Source organism: Merops nubicus, unplaced genomic scaffold (genome assembly GCF_000691845.1).
Source record: "Merops nubicus isolate BGI_N331 unplaced genomic scaffold, ASM69184v1 scaffold45703, whole genome shotgun sequence".
Lineage (NCBI taxonomy): Eukaryota > Metazoa > Chordata > Aves > Coraciiformes > Meropidae > Merops > Merops nubicus.
In genome coordinates, this window is record NW_008601887.1 from 1 (window position 1) to 14,274 (window position 14,274).

The following is a 14,274-nucleotide window of genomic DNA, read 5'->3' on the forward strand; positions in this document are numbered from 1 at the left end:
CAGCCCTGGCACAGCCCAGCCAGGACACTTCAGTAAGCCATCAAATCAATACTGAGGTGTTACTTTGACTAGGTAGGCTGGTGCAGAGGAACAGGAATAAGTAGAACTAGCTGCTTGGTGTAAATCACAAAAGGACAGCAAATAGATGAGAGAACTGAAGGGGAGAGGAACAAAACCAAAGCATTACAAAAAAGAGGAATAAAAGCCACAAGAACTTGGCATGCTTTTTTGTTGAGAAGAAAACATGAAAATCCATTTTTTTCTCAAGTAAAAATTTGAGACCACCAACAGAAACCAATGAGTGGTTTCTCAGTGGATATTGTATTGAGAAATAATATGTATCTGAGGAAGTGCAGGAGCAAAAGAAGGCTGAAATGCACTCTGGTACTCACAAATACAGTGAAGCCCCCAAACCCTGTCCACTACTGGGAGCTGTGGACCTAAAAGTGAATGTTTTCCATTAGTCTGTCCTGTGTATTTCAAACCTTTTGAACGTATCAAGGATCAGAACCCTTACGTGTACCATGTGGCAGGTGAGTATAGGAGAGGTTGCTGCTACTAATCTCTTGCTGTGATACCCTTTCCATGTTTGAAGACACTCCTTTTTATAGTAAATAATCATTATTTAAATAGAGAAGCCATCAGAGAATAACTAGTGTGGTTGATTGGTTTGTTTTCTAGTGGTGTTGATGTTCCCAAGCTTTGTTTCAAACTGGTTTGGGGGTTTCTGTTAAAGCTGCTCTTAGTTTTGTAGCTGTCTACCAAATAATGCATAAGAAATGTTTTTGTCTTTGATCTCTGGAGGACTTGCTATGAAAACAGAAATTTGGACTAGTTTTCTAAATATGGAAATAAGCAGCATTGAGTCTCTTCTTGGGTTTAGTTTAGCTTTGTGTTCTTAGTATTTTGAGTTGAGAACATTTTGAATCCTCAGCAAAGGAACAGATAATGTTAACTCGTTTACCCAATTTTAAATTCTCGGACCTGCTTTCTAGGGTGATAAGATGAGGTAATCAGACTGAGCTCTGGGCAAAGTCCAAGTGATTATTGCCTCAAATTAAACAAATACCTTTATCTGGATGGATATTCTTTGGCTATGGAGTTAGTCTGTCTGAAGCTGGAGAAAGTTCAGTTACTGACAGTGGGACTGTTTCCATGTTTACATTCCTTTTTAATAAAAGGATGAAAGTTTTTCTCCTATGTAGTACTAAACATCTTTTATCAAGGTTTAATGCAATTAAATAATTTCAGTTCTCGGGAGTAAAATCTTCGTATAATGAACAGGTACAATATGTAGAGTTCTATTTTAAACAAATTTAGCTTCATACCTTCTGTGATCATTCTGGTTTTGTTATGTGACTCTGAATGAGACACTGCATGGTATTGAGTTCTGTCTGTCTTGGGTCCCACCATCTGTACGGCCAGTAAGCAATGTGAAAAACATAGTAATTGACATAGGGAAGGAGAGTAATAGATAAAAAGAGAGTGAGAACAAGAAGCAGGTGAGTATAACAGGACAAAGGCCTGAAGTGTGGGTTTGCTTTTTTTAAAGTATATTAGGTATGACTTTAAAACTACATAATGTATTAAAAAGTATAAGCAATTATTTTACCAAATATTTTAGAAACATACAATTTAAGCTATTTTTTTTCTTGGCTGTGCTTTATAGGTATTTACTCTCAATGTCCCGGATGCATTCTACCGCTGCTACAGCCCGACTCTGGAGAAGACAAAGGATAAAGACACTGTGATGCACGTAATGGCCGAACAAATCGTTACCTTATGTGCCACGCTGGATGAGAATCCAGGAGTACGATACAAAAGGTGGGGCAAAACTACTCTTGTATGGTGTAGTTGCTTTCATGCCTAGGACTTGCCACGTTATTTGGTAATAGCTTAAGACTGCAGCACAGTTTCTTTTGTTGTGGGCTAATTGTTTTTAATCCACAGCTCAGAAATGTGAAGTAATAGGAATTTTGTAGGCAGAGGAGTGAATTCTTTCTCTGTGTGTATTCATGTAACTACTTACCCTCTTTTGTTATGAACTGCTTGTTTCATGTTTGGTCAGCAGGATGACACTGTAATGTGCTGCATTCTGACATGCTGCATGTGAAATCCTGTAACAGAACTGCTGCTGATGGTAGTTATGCTGCTCCACTCAGCATCAGGGAGTTCATCAGTTGCTGAGGGTGATGGGATCAGGATTTCTTCGTAATATTGATATTGAGGAGAATACTTTTTTGAGCTTTGATGGAGTACAGAGTAATATCTTTTTGAAGTGAAAGCAGACATCTGTAATTATGCTCAGGAATTGCATTCTGTGCTGTAACGTGAAGTGGGGCTGTATCCTCTGCAAAGGTGACAAAGAAATAATCGCTTGACTGTGTTTTCTTTCTTTTTGCTCTCCTGTTTTCTGCTTCTTTTCTTGACTGTCTTTTGGCTGAAGCTGTTTCTGCTGTGTGAAACGCCTGAGGCATTCAAAGAGTGGAATCATAATCTGAGTGAAAATATATTGGAAATACTTAGAATGGAGTTCAGAAACTGCTCGTGAAACCAGAGGATTGCTCTAGGGAGTTCTTGCTGTCTTAAAGGTAGCATTCTAGTGTTTTGATGAGGAAATTTATTTTTGCATGCTTCCTTTTTTCCCAGTGGACCATCTGATAAAGCCAGCAAACTTGCACAGCTTGTTGAAAATAGTCTTGAATACTACTACAAAACTGATGAGAAAAGCCAAATAAAGGTAGAAAGTGAGCTAAAATGTTTACTTTTTTTTTTGTAAGTCTGGGGGAGGGAAAATCTTTGGCAAGTGTTTTGACTGTAGGTTCTACAAAACCAGATTTTATTTAATAATAAATGCGACTAGTTGCCATTGAGTTGCTTTTGTGTATGAAAGCAACTTAAAGTAGCAACAACTATTTTGATTCGATGACATTCCCCTCCGCTACGGAAATAAATTTACCTGATGCTACTGCCACTTTACTAAACCCTAATATGAAACTTTCAGTTGAACGTTTGGCAATTACTTGGGTTTTTTTGTGTTGTAGCACAGCATAGATAATCTGCTCCGAAAGGCAATACACTACTTGTGAAGTCAGTGGGAGACCTTTTCTGTTTTTTTCATTTTATTTTTTATACATGAGATTTACTAAAGGCGCTGCACTAGGAGCATTGCTGTAACGTTAGTATTTAAAACCACTGTCTTCTAGTTATTTAAACACTTGTTTCTATTTATGATGATAAACAGACCATACTTTTTATTTTTTTTCAGTTATTTTTCAAAAAATGTCTTCATTGCTTAGATTTAACCTGTATTAACATTGTACAGTATGTCTTAACTTTACATTTGTTTGATGGCTTTCTAGGGTAAAACTCACTCTCAACTCATAATAATTGATCGTGGCTTTGACCCAGTCTCGACTGTACTTCATGAACTCACCTACCAGGCAATGGCATATGATCTGCTGCCAATTGAAAATGATACTTACAAGTAAATAGTTTAAAAACCAAAAATCTAACCACTTTATTCTTGAATTTAAGATCTATAGAATTGTTTAGCTGAACTGCACCATAACAATATTAGCTGCTTATATTATGTAAGAGTTGCTTTACTTTACTAGTCTGTCCTCTTGAATTTGTAAATTCCTCTTTTCGTTAACTTCCTCGTTTAGCTGAGATTAGATAGGATATAACTGAGATTTTTGCTTAGTTTTGAGTCTTGGCAAATAGCTTTTTTTTTTTTTTAAACAAAGAATTTTATTCTAGACTCGGAGCAAAACCACAGTAGTGAGTGTTTGTATTTTCTGCCTTTCCTTTCATTTGCTCAACATTCTTGGCCTAACAAGGCTAACAAGAACAGTAATTTAATACTGAGAAAAAGCTTAGTTGTTTCTCAGGAATGTTCACTTTAATAGCTTCAGTCATTTCATTTGTGCAGTTGTGCGTTTAGGATAGAAACGTGTAAGTTTTTTAACATTTGGGTGAGCTGTGTTCAGTTTAAGTGCTATTTTATCTCTGTTTAGAATAATGTGACATTGTTTTGCATAAGGTATGTACTTTGCTGTTATGATTGTTCTGATGCCAAAGATTTTGGTAAGAGTTTGCTAATGAGAACTAATTGCCTCATTTAGTTAAGAAAAGAGGAGTACATATCTTCTGTCAGAAACAGAGTGAACGTTTTCATAGAAAATGTAGAATTCTATAAATTTGAAATTTGCTGGGTATGAAAACGTACCAGTGTGTTTTTTTAGGTAATCATGGTCCAAGTTTCACACTTAATCTTGTAATTTCTTTTTTATATTTTTCTTTCCTGGACATGCACACTATGTGAGTTTCTGTAAATGTGAAAATGTTATGTAGTACAATTGCTGTATTGCTTCATAGGTTTATTTCTGTGTGTAGAAAAGTAATAGCTGGTCTGTAATGCTGTGAAGCATGTTTCTTGTGTGTTTGGAGTAATTTGTCATCCTTAGTCTTTTCTACTAATGAATGGGGCTTTGTTTGTATTTGAAGCCAAAGGGAAGTTATTAGAAGCTGAAGAGAAATTTAAGGTGCATGTAAATGTAGGATTGAAACTCTAGTTACTGTAGGTTTAAAAGTGTCTGGAAGCTGTTGCCCCAGACAGTCAGTCATTCTAAAATTCATCTATGTCTATGTTCAAAATGTAATTGGTAAAATCCTTATGTAAATTACTTTGTGCCAGGCAATAGCTTGGCTTATGAGTTAAAACCTGTGTATGCTACTGCTGTTGCCATGTACGTTGATTAAGCCATAACTGTTAATACTCTAAAGAGTTATGAGACGGGAGGGTGGGGTGGGTGACAACCCAGCCCCAAAACTAAACTGTCTAAATTTTCTCTTGGAAGATACAAAACAGATGGGCTTGCTGGGAGTGAACGGGAGGCAATTCTGGAGGAAGATGATGAGCTCTGGGTGAAGATTCGGCACAAGCATATTGCAGAAGTGATAGAGTATGTGGACAAATAACAAACTGGTTAAAAATGCGAGTTATAAGTTTCTTTGAGAGGGAATGTGTTTGACCTGTTAAGTAGGAATACAGGCAATAGTGAAGGTGATTTGCAGTGTATCCTGTTAAATAATTGATGCCAGGAATAAAACATACCTTCAAAAATACAGTACATACAGAGGTATGCAATTTTACTAACACTAATTGCTGTTCTTGAGGAAAATGGGGAAAAAGAAATATTTCCTGGGAAGTACCTTCAAATCTTTTAAATCAGAATTTTGCATAAAGTACTGTAAGTTATTGCATCAAATGACATTATGCAGACACCAAAAACAATGTTTATGCTTAACTTCAGTTTCCTGTGTCAAAAAAAACTCTTCTCTGAAGGAGACCTGTATTTGAAGCTGTTAATTTCATTCAGAAGTTCTTGTGCAGTTCTTTTAAGATTTTAAATAAAGATTGTAAGATTTAAAAATTGTTGTGCTATGGCATTTGATTGCTTCTCTTTGGCTGTTTTCAGGGAAATACCAAAACTGTTGAAAGAAGTTTCATCAAAAAGAAAAGTAACAGAAGGAAAAGTAAGTTGTTTAAATTATTGATATTTTTCCTGGTAAATTATCTTCAGCTGATCAGGTCTGTGTTTCAGATCTGTTATTCATAGATACATTACAGAAATTGAGGCCTATCTCAGTGATGATTTTGGGGGAGGGAAAAAAAGCAAGGCTGCAACAGGAAGCAGGAAGGGAAATAAGGATGTCAAATATTGGTGAGAAAAAATTTCAACTTGTATTATTTCTTCACAGTTATCAATATCTGCTCTGACTCAGTTAATGAAAAAGATGCCTCACTATCGCAAAGAGATTAGTAGGGTAAGGGCTCTTTTGTAACTGCAACTTCACTGTAAATCATGTTGTACACTATAATTTTCTGTGTTGTTTAAGTCTAGTTTTCTACTGTCATTTTTCCACTAAGTGTGCTGTATAACTTCTTTCCAAATTAGTGTGTTCACCTACTGCAAAATTTTGAGAAGAAAACTCTTCTCCAGGTGTTTCATTTTACTATTTAAAAAAAACCCAAAATTATCTGTGTGCTTTAAGGACTACAGATAGCATAGCAGCTAAGTGTGTTCAGAGGTATTAGGGGGGCCAGTCTTGAAGTGAAGGGTAAAACACAGAAAATGTGTGGTGGTACTGAAGAACAGTTGAAGAACTGACTCTTGTAACCGGTAAAAATGCTTGCTTGCTTGGTGTTTGGTGGTGGTTTTTTTTTTGTTTTTTTTTTTTTAAGAAAGTAATGGCTGCGCTTTTTTTGTCTTCTAGCAAGTTGTTCATCTTAACATAGCAGAAGATTGCATGAACAAGTTCAAATCTAACATAGAAAGGCTCTGTAAAACTGAACAGGTACGTTTAAAAAGCTGCAAAGCAAACAACTTACTGCAAATGTGACTTTCTTGTTTGCAGAATTAGATGCTTTTTCTTCACAGATGACAGTAGTGCTCTCACCTTTTTTAATCTTGTTTTGCATTAGTAGTAGTAAAGCCAAGTTGTACAAGGCTTTTACTTTGCCATTAAAGGAGATGCTTTTAGAGATTTGGGTTTGTCTTTTGAATCTGGCTGATTTGTATAAGGATCATCTCTTTAATTGCTCAAAACTTCTGTGAAGTTGCCTTACTATGCTCTGCAGAAGAAAGCCCTTTTAAACTACTTGGGAAAAGCCCCTGTTTAGGGCGAGGCATTACGTTACACTATTAATCTCAAGTTAAAAACCATATATTTATATGAATTGTAGATCTAAAACTGTTCTAAGTATTTACCAGTTATGCGGTGTTATTATAATGCTGCAGTACTGAAATAATTATGCCAAAGACTTTTTATACTGAGTTTCAATTGAAGTAGCTTGCTTGTTTCCTGAAACCTATGGTTTTGTAAAAATGCATTTCAAAACACACAAAATAACGTGCTTTTTTTTTTTAATAACTTTTGTTACTTGTTTGTTTTAATATAGGACTTGGCTCTTGGAACCGATGCAGAAGGTCAAAAAGTGAAAGACTTGATGAGAGTCCTCCTTCCAGTTCTGCTCAACAAAAGTCATGACAGCTATGACAAAATCAGAGCTATTCTCCTATATATCTTTAGCACAAACGGTAGGAAAGCTGCCCTATTTTTTTTTTTTTCTCAGTACTGTGCACTACAAGTTTTGAAAGATATACTCTCCATTCTCTGTAGCTTCTCTTACTTAGTAGCAAAGATACTATTGATAAGGATTTAAGAGATTCAATAAAAGTACAGATCTCTACAGTGTTTTAGCATCATTCCTGTGCTTGGACGTGTGCAACAGTTTACATTTTCTCCTTTTCAGAAGTTGTTAAAGGGGGAGCTCCATGTCCATTGCAACATGAAAATTAAGTCAGTGGGGGAGAATTTGTAGTAAAAGGAGGAAACTGGCAGAATGTTGGTCTGAGGAATCTGTATCAATACTGAGTTTTAGTCTGAAAATAGAGCATTAAACACAATTTATCTAAAAAATGGCATTAAAGTTAGATTGGCCAAACAAAAAAATCCTGGGCAAAATAACAGCCCAGAATGTGAGACAAAATTTGTCTTACTCACATGGTAATTAAATTGTGTGTTTTCCTTATATCAAAGGAACTACCCAGGAGAACTTGGAGAAGCTGATCCAGAATGTACACATAGAAAGCGATAGTGATATGATAAGAAATTGGAAATACCTGGGCGTGCCTGTTATCTCTTCCGTAAGAATGTATTTTATTATGCAGTTTCCTACCACTCAAGCACTTCCCTGTAGCTCTTTCACCAACTATTATCAGTATTATCCAGTTTGGTTTTTTTCTTAAGCAGGCAGTTGCTAGCAAGTCTTGTCTTTATGATATATCTAAGTGGTAAATCCTTTAAACAATTAAAATGAATAATTTTCTAAGTAAGATACCTATAATGCTGCCTCTAAAATCTTCAGAGGGCCACTTGACCTAGGTGGTTTTAGAAGGTGCCAAGTTACTTCCTTGTCTCTGAAATTAATATTTCTAGTGCATTGTACAAGTAGTAATTGTTGTTCTGTGTTTTTACTACTATTTCTTTAAATTCCCTACTGATTCCCTTCCCCCTACTATTAACTGGGAGTAAGTTTCAAAAATCCAAATATGCTTTATAAAGCAACCATGTTTTGACAATCTTTTTCAGCCCACTGCTCAGCAGCATAAATACCCGAGAAGGGACCGTTCTTCAGAGGAAACTTACCAACTTTCTAGGTGGACACCTGTTATCAAAGATGTTATGGAGGTAAATTTGACCAACTAGTTAATTCATGGGTGCAGTGTAGAAACTTACTTAATTATAGCAGTTATAGCCTGTCCTTTGAATTGCCATAGTATCTTGAATTCCTGTAAAGTACAGCAAAGCAAAGGGATCACTTTTGGTCTGTCTGTAATACGGAGTGTTGGCATGCTGTGTGTTAGCCATGCTCCTTACTGGGGGTAGTTTTAAAGGAGAGGCAAATGACAGCAAAAGCTGAACGTCTTTTTGAACAGCTTGTCCTGTGATTGGCAGTGTTTAGTGTTAATTTAGAGATTTGGATTTTTTTTTTTCCTGCAGCTGGTCTTTAAACTGCAATTCAGATCTAAACTGCAGGTCAGAAGAGGCTGGAAAATGTTCCTTGCCAGAAGTGTAGTTGCTTTGTTTTTAAACGACTTCCTAAGCATCGGTTTCTGACTGATGTCAGGCAGAATAACAAGCCCACTGGACCTTTAGTCTGACCCAGTGTTGTCATTCATAGATTCTTAGTGACTTTCACATGTTCATTTTTTGTCTTCCAGTCACCCTAAAATCTGAATAGTTAAATCAATATTATGTTTATAAAAAAAGCATGTGGGCTCCCAATTCCTTGTGATATACAAAAACCTTGTAATAATGAGCTTTGTTGTGTAGCATCTTGCTGCATAGGAGCGTTGTTCATGAGATGCTGCTTGTGATTAGTTGTTCTAAGGAACTGCATGTGCTGGCATTAAATTCCAGCTAGATATTCTTACTGGAAGTTGAAATTTGCTGGGTCTTTGTGGCTGTTTAAAGGAGGTCTTTGTTTTGCCCTTCAGGATGCTATAGAAAACAAAATAGATGCAAAAGACTGGCCTTATTGTTCCCAGTGTCCTCCTACCTGGAATGGTGCACGAGCAGTAAGGTAAGTAGTTTAATTTCCTGAAACGTAATTTACCTATTTCTCAGTATTTTTTGTCACAGATCTTCTAAAGCATAATAATAATGTTCTTTTACTAAGTGGTGAAATAACGTGTGTAAGGTAATGTTAATATCTAAACCCTATACTTTTATTTCATCTAAAATATACTGAACTTTGCTGTTAATCTAATAATTCTTCATAGCTGTATATAGCTTTCTATTTGGAGTATCTCCCTTTTGCCTCAGACTTAGAAATCTAACATTTCCATGTTCCCAGAATGTGAAGTCTAAACCATTGAGCTTTTTAGTGTGAAGTAATTTAAGGACTGGATTATCAGTTTGCTGAAGCTTAGACAAAGAATGTTTTCATTTCTTTGAAAAGTTAATTCTCCTGTGGTGGTGATGGGATCATTCTTGAAGTTAACAACTTGAGTAAATTAACTTCTGTAAGCTCTCTCATGAGGGGAATATGGGCCTATTAAACCTTTAACCCCTGTTGTGAGGGGATGGTTTAGAGAAGTCCAGAAAAGCTGGAGGTCTTGAAATTAATTCTCTGCTCATGAATGTAAACAGTGTGTTGTATGTACACACAGATGCATATTTACTGAGTAGCACTCAGAGATGAATTGGGAAGCTTTCTGTGGTGTTTTTTTTTAGCTCACTCACTTACACTGTCCCTTCTTTCACATTTTAAGCCTGCTAGCTCTTGAGCCTTGTAACCAATACCTGTCAATTTGACAGCTTTATCACTTTTGGTAGCGTTATTTAAATGGTGAGCTAAATAGAGCTAAGAGTGTTATTGCAGAGTTCTGGTCAGATTCTGGCATTCATAGGCAGAGAAACATTATACGTATCCTGAGAGTAGAGAACAGATTCGAACCGGAATTAGTACCTTACTAAATAAAAGACAAAAGGTACAGAAACACAGACTTGGGAAAACAGCTCTGCTACTTACACTTCTAACCAAAAGAAAGCTTGTGTCCCCTTATGTTCCGGGGTATATGCTGTGGTGATCAGTGCAAGGAAACGTTTTCTGTTGTAACGGGATTTGTGTCTTACAGGCTGGTAACTTCTGGGAGTCTTTTTGGCACACTAGCAAAGAGAGAGCAGGACTGCAGATGGTTTAATCTGAATCTGCAGTTAATAAATATGCATTAGAAAGTATATTTTAAGAGCTTTTCTTTTTTGTTCTTGGCTATCTCAATCTTATTTGGTAACAGCCAACTTTTTTTTTTCTTAGAGATCTGTTCATGTTTGGAGACTAAAAATCCTAAAACTCTAGCTTTTTCAAATGAACCTCTCATAAAAAATGCCACTGGAATTGCTAGCATGCGTACTTACGCTGCTTGGTAGAAGTCCTTTGTGTGTGAGCTGTGTGCTTTTTATTTGCTTTCCCTCTTGTGACAGCTGAATAGTTTGAGTAATTTGCTAACTTGTTTTCGTGAAATCTCTTTTAATTATCGATTTGTCTAAGTTATTTTGCTGAAATCATAGTCGAAGCCCGATCTCCGTGACAGAAAGGGTTAGTGCTCGCTGAGCGTGCGAGCTGAGGCGCGAGGCTGTGTGGCTGTCAGGGTGTGGCCTGTGTTGCAGCGCGCGGCAGAAGCCCCGGGCCAGCTGCCGGGAGGAGCGGAGGGGCGGCGCCAGGCTGATCCTCTTCGTCATCGGGGGGATCACGCATTCCGAGATGCGCTGTGCCTACGAGGTGTCTCAAGCCTACAAGTCCTGTGAAGTTTTTATTGGTAAGCTTGTCGTGGGGAAAAGCGTGCTATGTAGGGGTTTACTATGTCTGTTTCTGGAAAATGTAAAGATTTTTTTTTTTTCTTAACTTCCCAGAGTTGGTTTAGTAAACTAATAGTATAGCCAATGTATTTCTTAAAACTATGCACTTACAAGAATCTTTTCAATTTATGTGGATTGCTGGAGGTTTGGGGTCTTTTTTGCGACAAGGTATCAAAGACATTAAGTACAGTTATGCTCTACAGAAGAATCATAATGAATTACATTGGAGAAATATATTAAAGTAGCCTGATGAATAGCAAAATGGATTTAAACAGACCTATAATTCTTTGTGTTAGTTTCCTCAAACTTACGCATCTGCCTGTGCTTACCTTCAGCTATGCTTATTCCTTTGATTGCTTTTGGAAGCAGTAGGAAAGCTGGCAGACTACTGCAAAATTACTTGCTCTGAGAGTAAGGGAAGATAAGTATTTAAAAACGGAAAAAAAACCACAAGCCACAGAACCCCCTAAAGCCCCGAACAAAACAAACCCAGAAAAACTTTTTCAGTGTAGCTCAGTTGACTTTGCAACATCTCTTACTTCTTGTTGCGGTTTCTGTCCACAAACCACACCATGATTGATAGCTTTTTACCCTGAAAACTGCTAATTTTAAGATTGAGCAGTAAATGGAATAACTACCAGCTGAGGTAGTAATGTGTTGCTTAGTACTTCAGAGGCAGCAAATGCTTGTTCCATTAGCTGTGCTTCAAGTAATAATTTCTTGCAACGCTGTTCAAATGCAGGTGCTAAAACATGTACATATAATAATGTATCAAAACAGAGCTTCTAGATCAAGAACCTTATGGAGACCTGTGTCCAGCTGCAGTGGCATCTGGCAGTTATCAAAAGTGTTCTAGATTGCTTGAGATGCCTATGTCTGGCAATTAAATTTAGTCTTGAGTTTCAAAAAGGGTTAAATCTATCTAGCATAGTTTTACACAAATACTCTTCCCGGAAGTGATGAGAACCTTGATTCTGAGATTTAGAGTCTGTTACCTCAGAATGGTAGGGGGTGTTGTAGATGTGTTTGAGTTGGTTGGGAATTTTTTGGTTTATTGTTTGTTTGCTGTTTTCATTGGTGGTGGTTGAGGTAGCTTTAATGCTGGTCCTAGTTTTGAGTTGCAATGGAAGGACCAGGTCAACAGGAATGTAGTTTAACAAGGCTGTTTCTTCATCTGAGACTTGTTGACAAAACCACGTTGAGTGTAGGTCCCTCTTTCACTGTAATATCTGTCACTAACCACAGCACCATCTCCACTTCTGTTCAGAGCTGTTTCTTCTAGTTTTGTTTGTAGCCCTGATTTCTGAGGGAAGGTGATTACTGCCAGATTTCCATGCTGCTTACTGCAAGATGAAAATCCTCCTGCATTCCTGATGCAGACCTCAGTGAATGTTATAGCCCACTCAGATTGACACTATTAAAACTAAAGGGTCAAGACAGCCCTAGTCTTAAAAAATTAAGAGTTTGCTTTGTAACTGTAGGATGACCTTTCACAGCAGAAGTTGTAATCACTCTGAGAGCAAGAGAGGTAGTTGTGCACTCCTGAAGAATAATGACTTTCTTTGCTGCTTCAGACCTGGAATTTATTGCACTTTTTTTCAAGGAAACATTAGTCAGTAAAAGCCAATTCTCTGTAACTGATATACCTGTGGAGAACTACTGTTTGTGATATCTTATCCACATGGTTTCTTGATGCTAGGACAAAGCTTGTCATTAACTGACTCTTTCAGAAAGCAGATTTCTTGCAGGCTAGACAGGTGAGTGCAGCAAAAGTGGCCCAGGCTCAAGATTTTCTCAAACCAGGCAGAGGGACTTGAAACTTGTATCCCAAGTGGTAGTCCTGCTCTGGGTATCTCAGTGTGTGGAGGAGGGACACTCCCTACCTAATGGAGACACTCACCTTTATATGATGACACTGTATATGATAACATGTGAACACACTTTGAAGTGTTGTACTTTTCAGTTTTCCAGGTACAGTAAAAAACACTGGCATGTAACTGGTATTTTTTTTAAGAGGGAATGTCTGAAAGTCAGACATTCAGATTGGTATAGTTAATACTTATGTTCTTTTGTCAGGTTCTACTCATATTTTGACACCTAAAAGACTACTGGATGATGTGAAGAGCCTTAGTAAACCAAAGGATATGGTCTGCCTTAAGGATGAATAGAAATTGTGATGTTTATGATGCACTAGGAAGAGACCAATAGTATGTACATATTCTAATGGAATTGATTTTTCCAGGTACTGCACTAGGACACTACATGGTTCTGACTAATAGAATGTAATTTTATAATTTAAATTTGCTGCTTTTTGGGGAGAGTAAAAGGTAGAGAGAGAAAATAATCAACATGTGTGTTTCTTAGGTTGTGTTTACTGGAAGTGCTTTTACAAAAGGACACTTTCATTTCTAACAAATCATGCTAGAAGTTATTGTGATTTTACATAAATGGGAATTATCTTTGAGAACTGTGAAACTTTTCTATAATAGTTTTTTTTCTAAAATGACTGGGTTAAAAAATGCCTAGGCTCTTATGTAGAGGCTCCAGAAGAAAATTTGTAAATGAATTTATGGTAAAAATATTTCACAAGTGCAAGTGTCTTTAATGTTGTCTGTAAAATAATGTGCTGAAAGATTCTATAAATATATGTAACTGAAAATAAAGTTTTTTTTGGTGGTGGGTGAGGCAGAAAGTTAATCATGGAAGTACGAAGCATTTCTGATTTTCAGTGAATAACTGGAAAAATGCTGTCAACTGTGCACTGAAGTACACTTTAATTATGAACAGGGATTATAACTAAGCTTTTCAAAAGGATTTCACTGCTTAGAAAATTCCTTATGATTGTGTCTACATAGTCCATCTGTTTTAGAAGTTGAATAGCCAGTGACATAGAGGTTCCAAAATTTTAAGCAGAAATTCCTTTTGAGTGAATGTCGGAAAAGGAGAGGAAGAGAAAAGAAACAGTTGATATGGTTTGGCAATTTAAAGAAGAAAAGCAAAAAGCAAACCAAACACCAAAACCTGAAGCGTTCAAGACAACTTACTGTTTTCTTCTACTTTGTTATATCCTAAAAAAGAAACACTTAAATTTGTGTTGGAGGGGATCAAATAAATTCTAAATTGCATTAGTTTTGTAATACTGGTAATGCTTAAGTAATTTTCTAAGACAAATCTAAGTAATTTAAAATTGCTAACCTTTTAAAGGGAAGTTGTATTGATGTGCCTTGAAATGGTGGTGGTTTGTGTGTAAAATCTGAGAGATGTCATAAAGGAAAAGAACAGATTACTTGTGGCTTTTTATTTATGTTTTTTTCCCAACTGTAAGGGTATTCATTTTTTATT

General features: G+C 36.7%; 1 protein-coding gene across 1 annotated transcript; it reads left to right on the top strand.

Annotated features, from left to right (window-relative positions):
• Positions 1-524: 524 nt before the first annotated feature.
• STXBP3 (syntaxin binding protein 3) lies at positions 525-13,100 on the top strand. Its single transcript, XM_008938127.1, has 14 exons — positions 525-533; positions 1,670-1,824; positions 2,650-2,740; positions 3,363-3,487; positions 4,863-4,967; positions 5,484-5,541; positions 5,767-5,832; positions 6,283-6,363; positions 6,968-7,106; positions 7,609-7,715; positions 8,161-8,259; positions 9,069-9,154; positions 10,744-10,892; positions 13,009-13,100. Exons 1-14 carry the CDS (start codon positions 525-527, stop codon positions 13,098-13,100), a joined length of 1,362 nt encoding a protein of 453 aa, XP_008936375.1.
• The last annotated feature ends 1,174 nt before the right edge of the window (positions 13,101-14,274 follow it).

Excerpts from the sequence above, each read along its gene's own strand:
- STXBP3 (XM_008938127.1), top strand. Across the intron at positions 7,107-7,608 it reads ATATATCTTTAGCACAAACG|GAACTACCCAGGAGAACTTG; the intron begins GTAGGAAAGCTG and ends CTTATATCAAAG. Across the intron at positions 7,716-8,160 it reads GCGTGCCTGTTATCTCTTCC|CCCACTGCTCAGCAGCATAA; the intron begins GTAAGAATGTAT and ends AATCTTTTTCAG.